This window comes from Dromiciops gliroides, chromosome 2, assembly GCF_019393635.1.
Source record: "Dromiciops gliroides isolate mDroGli1 chromosome 2, mDroGli1.pri, whole genome shotgun sequence".
NCBI classification, from domain to species: domain Eukaryota; kingdom Metazoa; phylum Chordata; class Mammalia; order Microbiotheria; family Microbiotheriidae; genus Dromiciops; species Dromiciops gliroides.
The window spans coordinates 290,534,126-290,548,551 of record NC_057862.1 but is presented as its reverse complement, the minus strand read 5'-3'; the positions used below and the strand labels follow the sequence as shown (position 1 = coordinate 290,548,551).

At 35.7% G+C, this 14,426-nt stretch overlaps 1 protein-coding gene across 1 annotated transcript in view; it reads left to right on the top strand.

The window, feature by feature from the left end:
- ZFYVE21 (zinc finger FYVE-type containing 21) overlaps window positions 1–14,426 on the top strand; it is a 39,011-nt gene that overhangs the window by 9,184 nt on the left and 15,401 nt on the right. The window contains 1 exon segment of the mRNA XM_043982278.1: window positions 11,830–11,880. Coding sequence (XP_043838213.1) covers window positions 11,830–11,880 — 51 coding nt within the window.

Here is a 14,426-nt window from a genome sequence, read left to right as displayed (position 1 = left end):
TGGCCTCTTTGTGACTTTTGCCCATTGCTCCTGGTTCTGCCCTCTGATACCAAACATAACAAATTAATCCCTCCTCTACATGTTAGTCCTTCTTAATGACATGGACTCAAAGGCTTTAACCCTTCTGCCTGTTCTGCTTTGACATTCTCCTGTTTATCAGTTACCTTCTTAAACTATGGTGGACAGAACTGGACATAGTACTCTGGAGGAGGTCTGATGAGGGCAGCCCAAGATTAGTTTTTTGGCTTCCACATTACACTGCTGACTCATGTTGACCTTGCAGTCCACTAAAACCCCTGGATCTTTTTTTTAAACAACTGTTGTCTAACCATGCTTCCCCAATTTGATACTTGCAAAGTTGATTTTTTTGTACCCAAGTGCAAGACTATATTTATTCCTATTGAATTTTATCTTACTCGATTCAGCCCAGTGCTCTAGCCTGTCAAGATCCGTTGGATTCTGATGGTCAGCCTGTGTTGAGTTTTCCTTCCAGTTTTGTGTCATATGCAGATTTCGGGAGCCTTTATCTATACCTTTATCTAAGTAATTAATTTTTGTTTGTTTGTTTGTTTGTTTGTTTTGCGGGGCAAAGGGGATTAAGTGACTTGCCCAGGGTCACACAGCTAGTAAGTGTCAAGTGTCTGAGGCCGGATTTGAACTCAGGTACTCCTGAATCCAGGGCCGGTGCTTTATTCTAAGTAATTAATTTTTAAAGTGTATACATATACACACACATATATTAAATGTTAAGTAGCCTGGATCAGCACATGTCCTGGAGAGTTCCCCTTAGAGACATTCTCTTTTATTGACATTGAACCATTAACATAAAGTTTTTGAGGTCCTCTGACTCCAAATCCAACCTTCTTTTCATTGTTGTATGCTGCAACATATGGGGTTTCCAAAGTGTTGTGATAAGCTTCAGGGTCATTGCCATATCTAGACAGAAAAATTTTATATTTCATGGGCATCTGCATCTTCCGGAACCATAGGGTAATCTGTGAGTGAGGAATAGGTGTGCTGCTGAGGGGTGAGTTGGGATTTTCTATCTGAAGGTTCATTTTGCCCAATAAATGACATGCCCAATGTCACACATGGACTGTTAGTGGCTGAGCTAGTATGTTAATATCATACTTGCCTCTTTTTTTTTTTTTTTTTGGTGAGGCAATTGGGGTTAAGCGACTTGCCCAGGGTCACACAGCCTTTAAGTGTTAAGTGGCTGAGCCGGATTTGAACTCAAGTCCTCCTGACTCCAGGGCCAGTGCTCTATCCACTGGGCCACCTAGCTGCTCTGTACTTGCCTCTTACTACAGCTCTGAGGTAAATGGGGCAAGAGTTATTTACATATTAGGAAGCTGAGGCTTAAAGAGGTTGTGTTTTGTCAATGATCACATAGCCACTAAGTGTTAGAGCTAGAATTGGGACTGAAGCCTTCTTGAGTCTAGTGTAACAACTATGCCATCTGTTCGTTTTGGCCATTTTTATATACAGAAGCTTACATATCCCCACTACATAGCTCTTTAAAATATAACATTAGAGCAAGTTAAACAGGTTTTGTTTTGGGTTCTTTTTTGTTTGTTTTTTGGATTATGATTCATCTCAACATTTCAGTTGCTGTCTTTATGTTGTTACCTGAATAGATTCACCTGGAAAAATTATGTTATTCGTGAGAGAGATGTTAACAGTTATAATTGTAGCCATTCATGGTATAAAGCAAATGCCAAGCACTAAGAATCCAGGAAGAAAAAGGGCATATATTTGAAACAGCTGATCAACACATGATGTTGATGATACTGGAACAGCTTCTTGCCCTGTGACTAGGGATTAGAGACTTTTATTGGAAAACTTTGATTTAATTCAATACATTTAATAATATTTAATTTCACATCAAAGCATTTCAGTATGATTTAATATTCTTTAATGACGTTGCACCTTCCTCTCCAGACTCTATTGTTGAATCTTTTATAAATGGAAACACAAGGTTTAGTGGTTTAATAAAGATTACTAAGGCATTGGCAAAGTAAGCTTCTTAAGAACAGGGACCTCTTTTTATCAATTTTTTTTTGTTTTTATATATCCTTCCTTTTCTAGAATATCCTACCTCTTTTCCCAAAAGCCATTCCTCAAAAATTAGCCAACATATCATTGAAATCCTACCATAGTTCTCCACCTCTACCTAGCTGCCCTCTCTCCACAGACATTTTAAGAACTTTGATTTGCATAATTCCCCATTACTTTCTTTCTTTCTTTTCTTTTTCTTTTTTTTTGCAGGGCAATAAGAGTTAAGTGACTTGCCAAAGGTCACACAGCTAGTAAGTATCAAGTGTCAAGCTGCCCTTCCCATTGCTTTCTATAATGTTTGTGTTGCATCACAGGTCCTCCAACAATTCAACTTCCCACAGTCTCTCTAACATTAACAATTCTCATCTTTTGACATCTTTCTTAATGTACTGGGTATGAGGTGAAACATCATAGTTGTTTTGATTTGTATTAGTCTTGGTGATTTGGAACATTCTTTCATGATTGTTAATAGTTTGCAATTCTTTTGAGTAACTGTTTATTCCTGTCTTTTGACCACTTATCTATTGAGGAATGGTTTTTGGCCTTAAGGAGATAAGTTCATTGTTTTTATATCTTAGATGCCAAATATTACCAGAAATTTGATACAAAGGGTTTTTTCCCCCCCATTTGACCACTCCCCTTCTTATTCTCAGTACATTAATTTTGTTATGCAAAAGCTTTCCCATTTCATGTAATCAATTATTTATTTTGTCTTCCATAGTTGATTCTATCCTTTGTTTGATTAGGAAAGCCTCTCCTTACCATATTTGTGAAAGTTATGTGATCTGCTTTCCTTATTTTTTAATAGCATGATTTTCAATATTAAGTTCACATATCCATTGAGAATGTATTATGGAATATGGTATAAAGTGTTGGTGTAAGCCCGATTTCTGCCATACTGCTTTCCAGTTTTTCCAGGAGTTCTTACCAGATAGGGAGTTCTCTCCTAAGTAATTTATGTTTTCTGATTTATCAAGCACATTTGCTACTTCCAAAGGTAACAAACTCTGAACAACTGTTCTACATATTCTGATATCGTGACTTGATTTGGTATACCAAATTCGATAAAAATAAATCAACTCCTAAAGTTACAAGAGAATTAAAAAAAATATATATATATATATATAATGTTTAATACTAAGTCTGGACATTTTGGACATTCTGCCAATCTCTAATATTGTACATTTCACATATTAGTAGTCACTTAATAAAAGTCTGATGAGCTGAAGGAAAGTCTATTTAATATTATTAACTACCAGAGGAATTCATTAAAATATGGTCCCCCTGCATGGATTCCTTAACCCTGACCCAGGTCAGAAATCACCTTAATATATTTCCTAATTGGGGCAGCTAGGTGACACAGTGGATAGAGCACTGGCCCTGGAGTCTAATTTGTCTAATTTGTTCCATTGATCTACTCTATTTTAACCAATATCAAGTGGTTTTGATGAGTGGTGCTTTATAATTTGAGATCTGGAAATAATTTTAACTTTTCTTTCCTTTTATCATAATTTTCCTTAATAGTCTAGCTCTTTTCTTCTTCCAAATACATTTTATTTATTGTTATTGTTTTTTATCAAGTTCTGTAAAATATTTCTTTGAAATATTTAGCATTAAAACTGTAAATTAACTTTGGTGCCATAAACACGGGAGATTCCTCAAGCTACTTAAGTTATTCTTTATTTTTTAAAGAACAGTTTGCAAGTACTTTGTCTACTTTGGTAGATTGATATCCAGATATTTTATGCATTTTGTAGTTGTTTTGAATAAGATTTCCTTTGAATTTTATTGCCTTTTGGATTTGGTTATTGTTATACAGAAGTACTGTTGACTTTTGTGGGTTTATTTTGATTTCAGTTAACAGAGACTACCTCATTTCATTTTTTTCACTTATCAATGCAGATAACTGTCAGATCTTTATGTCTCGATCTGATCTATCTTCTAAGCTCCAGTCTCACATCTTTTCCCCCGTTTTTTAAATTTAAAAATTTAAATTTAAATTTAAAAATTTAAAAATTTAAATTTAAATTTAAAAATTTAAAAATTTAAATTTAAATTTAAAAATTTAAAAAATATTTTCACCCCATTGGGAGAGGGGCCAAAAAACAAGATCCTCATAATAAATATGAATAATCAAACAAAACAAATTCCTTCATTGGCTTTGCAAAGAATATATGTCTCATTCTCTACCTTTTTTCAGGAGGTAGATGTTTGATCATTGTTCCTATGGAATCATGGATGATCATTGCATTGCATTGATTAGTTTTTCAAACTTTAGCTTTCAAAGTTGTTTGTTTTTACAGTGTAGTTTTTCTTGTACAAATTGTTCTTCTGGTACTACTAATTTTCTTTATTAGTTTATAAAAGTATTCCTATATAATCTAAATTGTGTTGTATGGAAAGTATTCTACAAACAAGACAATGCATAATATTGGGGATACTTGTGACTTCATCAGAGTATCACAGATTTAGAGCCGGAAGGAATCTTAGAGTCTATTGGATCCAGCCCCTTTCATTTTATGCATAAAGAAACTGAGGCTCACAGGTTAAGTGTCTTGTACAGGGATACATAGTAAATATCTGAGGGAGGAATCAACCATCAACGCAGCAAACTCTGCACTCTTTCTCTTCTTTTGTGATTCTTGTCCCTATCTTTCCATCGATTTTCCATAGAAAAGCTACCGAACACATTGGAGAGTTTTCTGTGGCCTCTTTAATATATTAGATGCTGCTGCATAACTCAGACTCTTCTGTCTTATATTTGTCATTAATGATGCTACATGATAGGCCCAACTCCTTTTCTGCTTCTAGACTTTGTCATTTTTTTGAATGCAGATCATTATTCCCTAAAAATGAAACACTTGAAAGTTGGATGGCCCTAAGATGTTCAGGTGGTAGTAACAGGAATGGGCTGGACCTATCATTTCACTGTGTATAATTCACAGTGAGGAAATTCCTTCTACACATGCAGATCTGCAACTGTTATGCAATGTATACTCTTTTTTTTTTGGCAGAGTAATGAGTGAACTACCCAGGGTCACACAGCTAGTAAGTGTCAAGTGTTTGAGGCTGGATTTGAACTCAGGTCCTCCTGAACCCAGAGTTGGTGCTTTATCTTTTACTTCGCCACCTAGCTGCCCCCATATGCAATTTATACTCTTACAATTGAGTGAAGAACCCAAGACTACAACTAGTAGTATGTGTTGCCAGAGGTCAAGTGTTCCTGAATCTGAGCCTAACTTTCTATAAACTAAGCCATTGCTTCCTCTTTGTGAGAGGGATATTGAACTTATATAGTCTGTCTTTTATTTAGAGCATTTAAACAATTATGTTTTTCTTGAGATTTTTAGTAGTTAACACTTGTCAGTTACTAAGCATTTCCTAGCACCTACTATGTGCCAGACACTGTGCTAAGAACTTCTACATAGGGGCAGCTAGGTGGTGCAGTGGATAAAGCACTGGCCTTGCATTCTGGAGGATCTGAGTTCAAATCCAGCCTCAGACACTTGACACTTAGTAGCTGAGTGATCCTGGGCAAGTCACTTCACTGCCCTGCAAAAAAAAAAAAGAGAGAGAGAGAACTTATACATAGATTAGGAAATATATTAAATTTATTTATTTTTGTGAGGCAATTGGGGTTAAGTGACTTGCCCAGGGTCACAGAGCTAGTAAGTGTTAAGTGTCTGAGGCCAGATTTGAACTCAGGTCCTCCTGAATCCAGGGCCGGTGCTTTACCCACTGCGCCACCTAGCTGCCCCAATTAGGAAATATATTAAGGTGATTTCTGACCTGGATCAGGGTTAAGGAATCCATGCAGGGGGACCATATTTTAATGAATTCCTCTGGTAGTTAATAATATTAAATAGACTTTCCTTCAGCTCATCAGACTTTTATTAAGTGACTACTAATATGTGAAATGTACAATATTAGAGATTGGCAGAATGTCCAAAATGTCCAGACTTAGTATTAAACATTATATATATATATATATATATATATATATATATATTTTAATTCTCTTGTAACTTTAGGAGTTGATTCATTTTTATCGAATTTGGTATACCAAATCAAGTCACGATATCAGAATATGTAGAACAGTTGTTCAGAGTTTGTTACCTTTGGAAGTTAGCAAATGTTTTCAAATAAGTGTATCCTGTAATTTTTTACAAATTTGATTTAATGGAATGTGGTACCCTATCAGAAGTTACAGTAACTGAAGACTATCAGTTTGTAAAACTGTTCTCATTTTGAAAGAATTTACACTGCATGAAAGACATTCAATGAGAGAGGTCTTTAAGCAGCTAGTTCTTGATTAATATACTCTCACACCCCCAAATCATTCTTGTGTGTGTGTGTGTGTATGTATATATTTTTGGTTTTGTTTTTTGTTTCTTTTTTATGTATATTTTTTTAATCAATAAACATTTTTATTTATAGTTTTGAGTTCCAATTTTTATCCCTCCTTCCCACTGTTCCCTCCCCCTCCCTGAATTGGTAAGCAGTCAGATATGGGTTATACATGTATGATTATGTAAAACATTACAGAATTGTAATTTTGTATAAGAAAACTTGAATAGGAGAAAAAAAATGGAAGAAAGTGAAAAATAGTATGCTTCAGTCTGTGTTCCATCAATAGCAATTCTTTTTTTGGAGGTGTATAGTATGTTTCATCAATTGTCCTTTGGGATTGTCTTGAATCATTGTATTATTGAGGGCAAGTCATTCACAGTTCTTCATTAAACAATATTGCTGTCTCTGTGCACAAGTTTCTCTTGGTTCTGCTCACTTCACTATACATCAGTTCATACAAGTCTTTCCAGGCCTTTATGAAATCATCCCTCTTGTCATTTCTTATAGCAAAATAATGTATGTGTGTATTTTTAAAAAGTTTTGAGTTCAGAATTCTACCCCTCCCTTCCTTCTTCACCACTCCCTTCTCTGAGAAGCAATCAGATATAGGTTATACATATGCAATTATGTAAAACATTTCCATATTAGTCATTTTGTATAGGAAGACTCAAAAGAAAAAAATGAAAGAAAAAGTGAAAAATGGCATGCTTCAGTCTGTGTCCAATAAATATCACTTCTTTCTCTGGAAGTGGATAGTATGTTTCATCATTAATTCTTTGGGATTGTCTTGGATCTTTTTATTTCAGAGAATAGCTAAGTCATTCACAGTTCATCATCTAAAATATTGCTGTCTCTGTGCATAGTGTTCTCCTGGTTCTGTTCATTTCACTGTACATCAGTTCATACAAGTCTTTTCAGGCCTTTTTGAAGTCATCCTGCTTCTCATTTCTTGTAGCACAATAATATTCCTTCACAATCATATACCACAATTTGTTTGGCCATTCTCCAGTTGATGGGCATGCCTTTGATTTCCAATTCTTAACCACCACAAAAAGAGCCGCTATAAATATTTTTATACAAATAGGTCTTTTTCTCTTTTTTGAGATGCCTTTGGGATATAAACCTACCAGTAGTGTTGCTGGATCAAAGGGTATGCAGAGTTTTATAGTCCTTTGGGCATAGTCCCAAATTGCCCTCCAGAATGGTTAGATCCTTTTACAACTCCCCCAACAGTGGATTAGCATCCCGGTTTTCTTACATCCTTTCTAACAGTCAGTATTTCTCTTTTTTGTTATATTAGCCACTCTGATAGGTGTGAGGAAATGCCTGAGTTGTTTTAATTTGCATTTCTTTGATCAGTAGTGATTTAAAGCATTTTTTCATGACTATAGAAAGTTTTGATTTCTTTTTCTGAAAGCTGCCTGTTTATATCCTTTCACCATTTATTAATTGGGGGATGACTAGTATTTTTATAAATTTTGACTCAGTTCTCTATATATTTGAGAAATGAGGTCTTTATCAAAGATACTCATTGCAAAAATTCTTTCCCAATGTTCTGCTTTCTTTACAATTTGGGATGCATTGGTTTTGTTTGTGCAAAAGCTTTTAAATTTTATATAATAAAAATTATTCATTTTTCATTTTGTAATGCTCTCTATACCTTCTTTGGTCCTAAATTCTTCTCCTGTCCATAAATCTGACAGATACATTATTCTGTGCTATCTTAATTTGCTTATGGTATCACCCTTTATGTGTAAATCATGTACCCATTTTTACCTTATTTTACTATATGTGTGAGATGTTGGTCTATACCTGGTTTCTGCCATGTTGTTTTCCAGTTTTCCCAGCAGTTTTTGTCAAATAATGTTTTGTTCCAAAAACTTTTGAATTTGGGGGTTTATCATATACTAGATTACTGTGGTCATTGTATTCCACTGATCTACCTCTCTCTTTCTTAGCCAGTACCAGATTGTTGTGATAATTATCACTTTATAATACAGTTTGAGATCTGGTATGGCTCTACCACCTTTTGCATTTTTTCATTGATTCCCCTTGATGTCCTTAAACTTTTGTTCTTCCAGATGAATTTTGTTAGTTTTTGAAATAATTTCTGAAAGTTTGATTGATATGGCACTGAATAAATAGATTTAGGTAGGATTGTCATTTTTATTATGTTATCTTGGCCTGTCCATGAGAAATTAATATCTTTCTGATTGTTTAGACCTGACTATTCATGTAAGAAGTGTTTTATAATTGTGTTCATATAATTCCTGGGTCTTTTTTGGCAGGTAGACTCCCAAGTATTTTATATTGTCTACAGCTATTTTAAATGGAATTTCTCTTTCTATCTCTTGCTGCTGGACTTTGTTGGTCATATATAGAAATGCTGATGATTTATGTGGGTTTATATCTTGCAACTTTGTTAAAATTGTTAATAATTTCAAGTAGCTTTTTAATTGATTCTCTAGGATTTTCTAAGTATAACATCATATCATCTGCAAAGAGTGATAGTTTTGTTTCCTCATTGGCTATTCTAATTCCTTTAATTTCTTTTTCTTCTCTTATTGCTATAGCTAATATTTCTAGTATAATATTAAATAATAGGGGTGATAATGGACATGCTTGCTTCACCCCTGATTGTGTTGGGAAGGGTTCTAGATTATCACCATTATAGATAGTGCTGGCTATGGTTTTAGATAAATATTACTTATCATTTTAAGGAAAGCTCCATTTATTCCTATGTTCTCTAGTGTTTTTAATTCCCAGTATAAATGCAGTACTGTTTTTTTGCATTCCTGGCATAAATCCCACCTGGTCATAGTGTATGATCTTTGTGATATATTGCTGTAACCTCTTTCCTAGTATTTTATTAAAAATTTTTGCATCAATGTTCATCAGAGAAATTGGTCTATAATTTTCTTTCTCTGTTTTGGGTATCAGTACCATACTTGTGTTGTAAAAGGAATTTGGTAGGACTCCTTCACCCATTTTCTTTAAATGTTTGGTAGAATTCGCTTATGAATTCATCCGGTCTTGGGGATTTTTTCTTAGGAAGTTCATTGATGGTGTAATGATTGGAATGATGCCACCTACTGGAGACTTACTATGGGAAAGCTCCACCATGAGAATGCCTCAGAGGGCAAGGCCATGTGGCTTTTCCTTGGCGTCAGGAAGTGACGTTTGCTCATGGGTGCTGTCTATCAAGGCTACCAGCCAATCAACTTGAGGAGCCTCCTATTTTCTGGGAGGAGATAGGAAGGAGGAAAGAGGGCCTGCGCGGAGAGCTCTATCTCTTTTGAGTTCCTGACTTCATGGTGGTGGTGGTGGTGGTGGCAGAGGATGTCACAGGAAATTTGAGTAAAGATAGGAATGCCAGGCTGTTGGAATTCTGTTCTCAATCTTTCTCTTTCTATTTTTCAATAAACCCTTAAAAACCTAAACTCGTTTTATCAGTGATTTTAGTCAGTTTCCCCCAAAACTGGGGGAACAGATTAGAATCCACATTTAGAATCTTAAATTACACAATGGCTTGTCCCAAATCATTCTTAGCTTTTTTTTTTTTAATGGAAACTAACACAAAACTATCCAATAGTTTATTTGAGTTAATTGTTCTGTGGCCATTTTCAAGCTATAAATTTCAGGACTAATTTAGACAATATCAGGAAAACTTCATAACAATTAGACTATTCAAAAGTATATTGGTATCATCTCACAACTATCAGAGAGGCAGATATAACAAAAAAAGGAAAAATGCAGGATGCTGGAGGGGATGTGGGAAGACTGGGACACTAATCCACTGTTGCTGGAGTTGTGAAAAGATCCAACCATTCTGGAGAGCAATTTGGAATATGCCTAAAGGGCTATAGAATTGTGTATACTCTTTGATTCAGCAATACTACTCCTAGATTTATTTCCCAAAGACATCCCAAAAAAGAGAAAAAGACCTATTTGTACAAAAATATTTCTAGCAGCTCTTTTTGTGGTGGCTAAGAATTGGAAATCAGGGGAATGCCATCACTTGGGAATGGCCGAACAAGCTACATTTGTGAAGGATTATTATTGTGCTGCAAGAAATGAGAAGCAGGATGAATTCAGAAAGGCCTGGAAAGACTGGTATGAACTGATGTATAGCAAAGTGAGCAGAACCAGGAGAACATTGTACGCAGAGACAGCAATATTGTTTCATGAAGAACTGTGAATGACAGCTGTTCTCAGCAATATAATGATTCAAGACAGTCCCAAAGGATTAATGATGAAACCTACAATCCACTTCCAGAGAAAGAACTGATATTGAACACAGACTGAAGCATGCCATTTTTCACTTTCTTTTATTCAGGTTTTCTTATACAAAATGACTAATATGGTAGTATTTTACATAATTGCACATGTATAACCTATATCTGATTGATTACTGCCTCAGGGAGGGGTGAGAGGAGGGTTGGAAGGAGGGATAAAATTTGGAACTCATAACATTAAATAAAAATTTTCATTATTTAAAAAATATATATATATTGGGTGGTCTTGGAAGTTATGGGTTTTCCTTCATTGGAGATCAAGGAAGTATGGCATAGTGGAAATAGCACTGGATTTAGAGTTAGAGGATCTGGGTTCAAATTTGGCCTCTAGGGGGCGGCTAGGTGGCGCAGTGGATAAAGCACCAGCCCTGGATTCAGGAGTACCTGAGTTCAAATTTGGCCTCAGACACTTGACACTTACTAGCTGTGTGACCCTGGGCAAGTCACTTAATCCCCACTGCCCTGCAAAAAAAAAACAAACCCAAATCAAACAAAAAACCAAAAAACAAATTTGGCCTCTATCACTTACTACCTGTTTGAACTTTGGCAAGTCATTTAACCTCTCTGGGCCTCAGTTTTCTCATCTGTATAATGAAAGGGTTATACTAGGTGACCCCTGAGGTCCTTTACAATTCTACATCTATGATCTTCAAGCAAAGGAGGGATGCACACTTGTTGTATGTGCTATAATCGGGATTCTTTTGGGAGTGTGGGTTGGACTAGATGGCCATTGAGATTTTTCCACAGTTCAGGGTTTTAACCCTTTTTATGTGTGGATAAAACTTAGGATTTATTTTTAAATTGCCATGTATTAATTCCTTTTTTGATTTACGGGTTTAAGTCTTTCCAATGTAGATATTAGTTTTGTTCAGATCAAGCAGAACTATATGAGCATAATTTATCCTACCATGTTCTAAGCATGCTCTGAGCAGCAGGGATTATCACTAATTCTCAAAAGAGGAAACCCTTTTGCAAGGTCATTTAACTGGGTTCAAGCCCAGTGGAAAAGCTTGTCCTCTTGAACTAGTTTTCCTGATCTCTAGCCTCACAACACTATTGAGTAAAACACCCTGGCATCAATCCTGCAGTATCTTTTATTTTAATACATAGTCTTCTTTTCTCTTAGTGTCCAAGATGTATGCAGTGTGACATCAAGTTTGACTTCCTAACCAGAAAGGTAAGATAGTTTTAGGAAAGTGAGACATCAAGAAGAGAGAATGCTCAGTGAGTGACGTTCATATTTTTGGTGGAAGATTATTCCTCTATGTAGACATTGGTATTATTTAACTTGCCTTTAAAATTCCTTAATAAAGCCCTTAGGCCAAACGATCTAGGTAAATGTGTGTGTATTTGTGTTTTCGTACACATACACACATACATGCACACACACATGCATATATGCATGCATGTATGAAAGAGAGCAGCAGCTGGGTGGCTCAGTGCATGGAGGGTTGGGCCTGAAGTCAGGGAGACCTGAGTTCTAATCTGGCCTCAGATACTAGCTGTATGACCCTGGGCAAGTTACTTAACCTGTACTTGCCTTAATCCGCTGGAGGAGAAAATCCCAAACCACTCTAGTGTCTTTGCCAAGAAAACCCCATGAATAGTATGGCCATCATTTGGTCAGTGGGATCATGATGAGTCAGGCATAATTGAACAACAAATAAAGAATATGTTTTGGTATAGGTTTAGCTCACACTGATGTTTCAGAGTCTGCAAATGGAAAAAAAAAAAGCCATTCAAGTTGCTATTTTCTGAATCCTTAGAGTTAAAAACAATTATTGCAGAATTAACTAGTGCTGTTGTCCTCTATGTGTGTGAGATATCTTATTTTTCAGTCAGCAAGCATTTTAATTTATTTTTAATTTTTTAAAAATTAATAAAGTATTTTATTTTTTTTCCATTACATGTAAAGATAGTTCTCAACTTTTGTTTATACAAGCTTTACAATTTCAGATTTTTCTCCCTCCCTCCCCCCCTCCCCTAGACAGCAGGTAATCTGATATAGGTTTTATATATATATATATATATACACACACACACACACACACACACACACACACACAATAACATTAATCCTATTTCTGCATTAGTCATGTTATAAGAGAAAAAATCAGAGCAATGACGAAAAACCTCAAAATAGAAAAAAACAACAGCACCAAAAACAAAAGAAATAGTATGGTTCATTCAGCATCCATACTCCACAGTTCTTTTTTTTTTCTTGGATTTGGAGATCCTCTTCTATCATGAGTTCCCTGGAACTCTTCTGTACCATTGCATTGGTGAGAAGGATATAGTCCATCACAGTAGATCAACACTCAATGTTGATGATACTGTGTACAATGTTCTTCTGGTTCTGCTCATCTCACTCATCATCAGCCCATTCAAGACCCTCCAGGTTTCTCTGAACTCTTCCTGCTCATGGTTTCTTACAGCACAATAGTATTCCATTGTATTCATATACCACAACTTGTCCAGCCATTCCCCAATTGATGGGCACCCCCTCAACTTCCAATTCCTTGCCACCATGTAAAGAGCAGCTATAAATATTTTTGTACATGTGGGTCCCTTTCCCCTTTTCATGATTTCTTTGGGAAAAAGACCCAAAAGTGGTATCGCTGGGTCAAAATTATGCCCTTTGGGCATAATTCCAAATTGCTCTCCAGAATGGTTGGATCAGTTCACAGCTCCACCAACGGTGTATTAGTCTTCCAATTTTCCCACAGCTTCTCCAACATTTATTATTTTCCTTTTTTGTCATTTTAGCCAATCTGATAGGTGTCAGGTGGTACCTCAGAGTTGTTTTAATTTGCATCTCTCTAATCATTAGAGATTTAGAGCATTTTTTCATATGGGAATAGATAGCTTTGGTTTCTTCATCAGAAAACTGCCTGCTCATATTCTTTGACCATTTCTCAATTGGGGAATGACTTGGATTCTTATAAATTTGATTTAGTTCCCTATATATTTTAGAGATGAGGCCTTTATCAGAAGTACTGAGGGGGCGGCTAGGTGGCGCAGTGGATAAAGCACTGGCCCTGGATTCAGGAGTACCTGAGTTCAAATCCGGCCTCAGATATTTGACACTTACTAGCTGTGTGACCCTGGGCAAGTCACTTAACCCCTATTGCCCTACAAAAAACAAAAAACAAACAAACAAAAAAAACAGAAGTACTGGCCACAAAAATGGTTTCCCAGCTTTCTGCCTACCTTCTAATTTTGGATGCATTGCTTCTGTTTGTACAAAAATTTTTTAATTTAATGTCATCAAAATCATCCATTTTGCATTTTATAATATACTATATCTCTTGTTTGGTCATAAACTGTTTTCCTTTCCAAAGATCTGATAGGTAGACTATTCCTTTCTCTTCTAATTTACCTATGGTATCACCTCTTATATCTAAATCATGTATCCATCTTGACCTTATTTTAGCATAAGGTGTCAGATGTTGGTCGATGCCTAATTTCTGCCATACTATCTTCCAGTTTTCCCAGCAGTTTTTGTCAAATACTGAGTTCCTATCCCAGAAGCTGGAGTCTTTGGGTTTATCAAACACTACATTACTAGTGTCATTTACTACTGCATTTCCTGTGCCTAGCCTATTCCATTGATCTACCACTCTATTTTTTAGCCAGTACCAGATAGTTTTGATGACTGCTGCTTTATAGTAAAGCTCCAGGTTTGGTACTGCTAACCCACCTTCCTGTGATTTTTTTTTCATT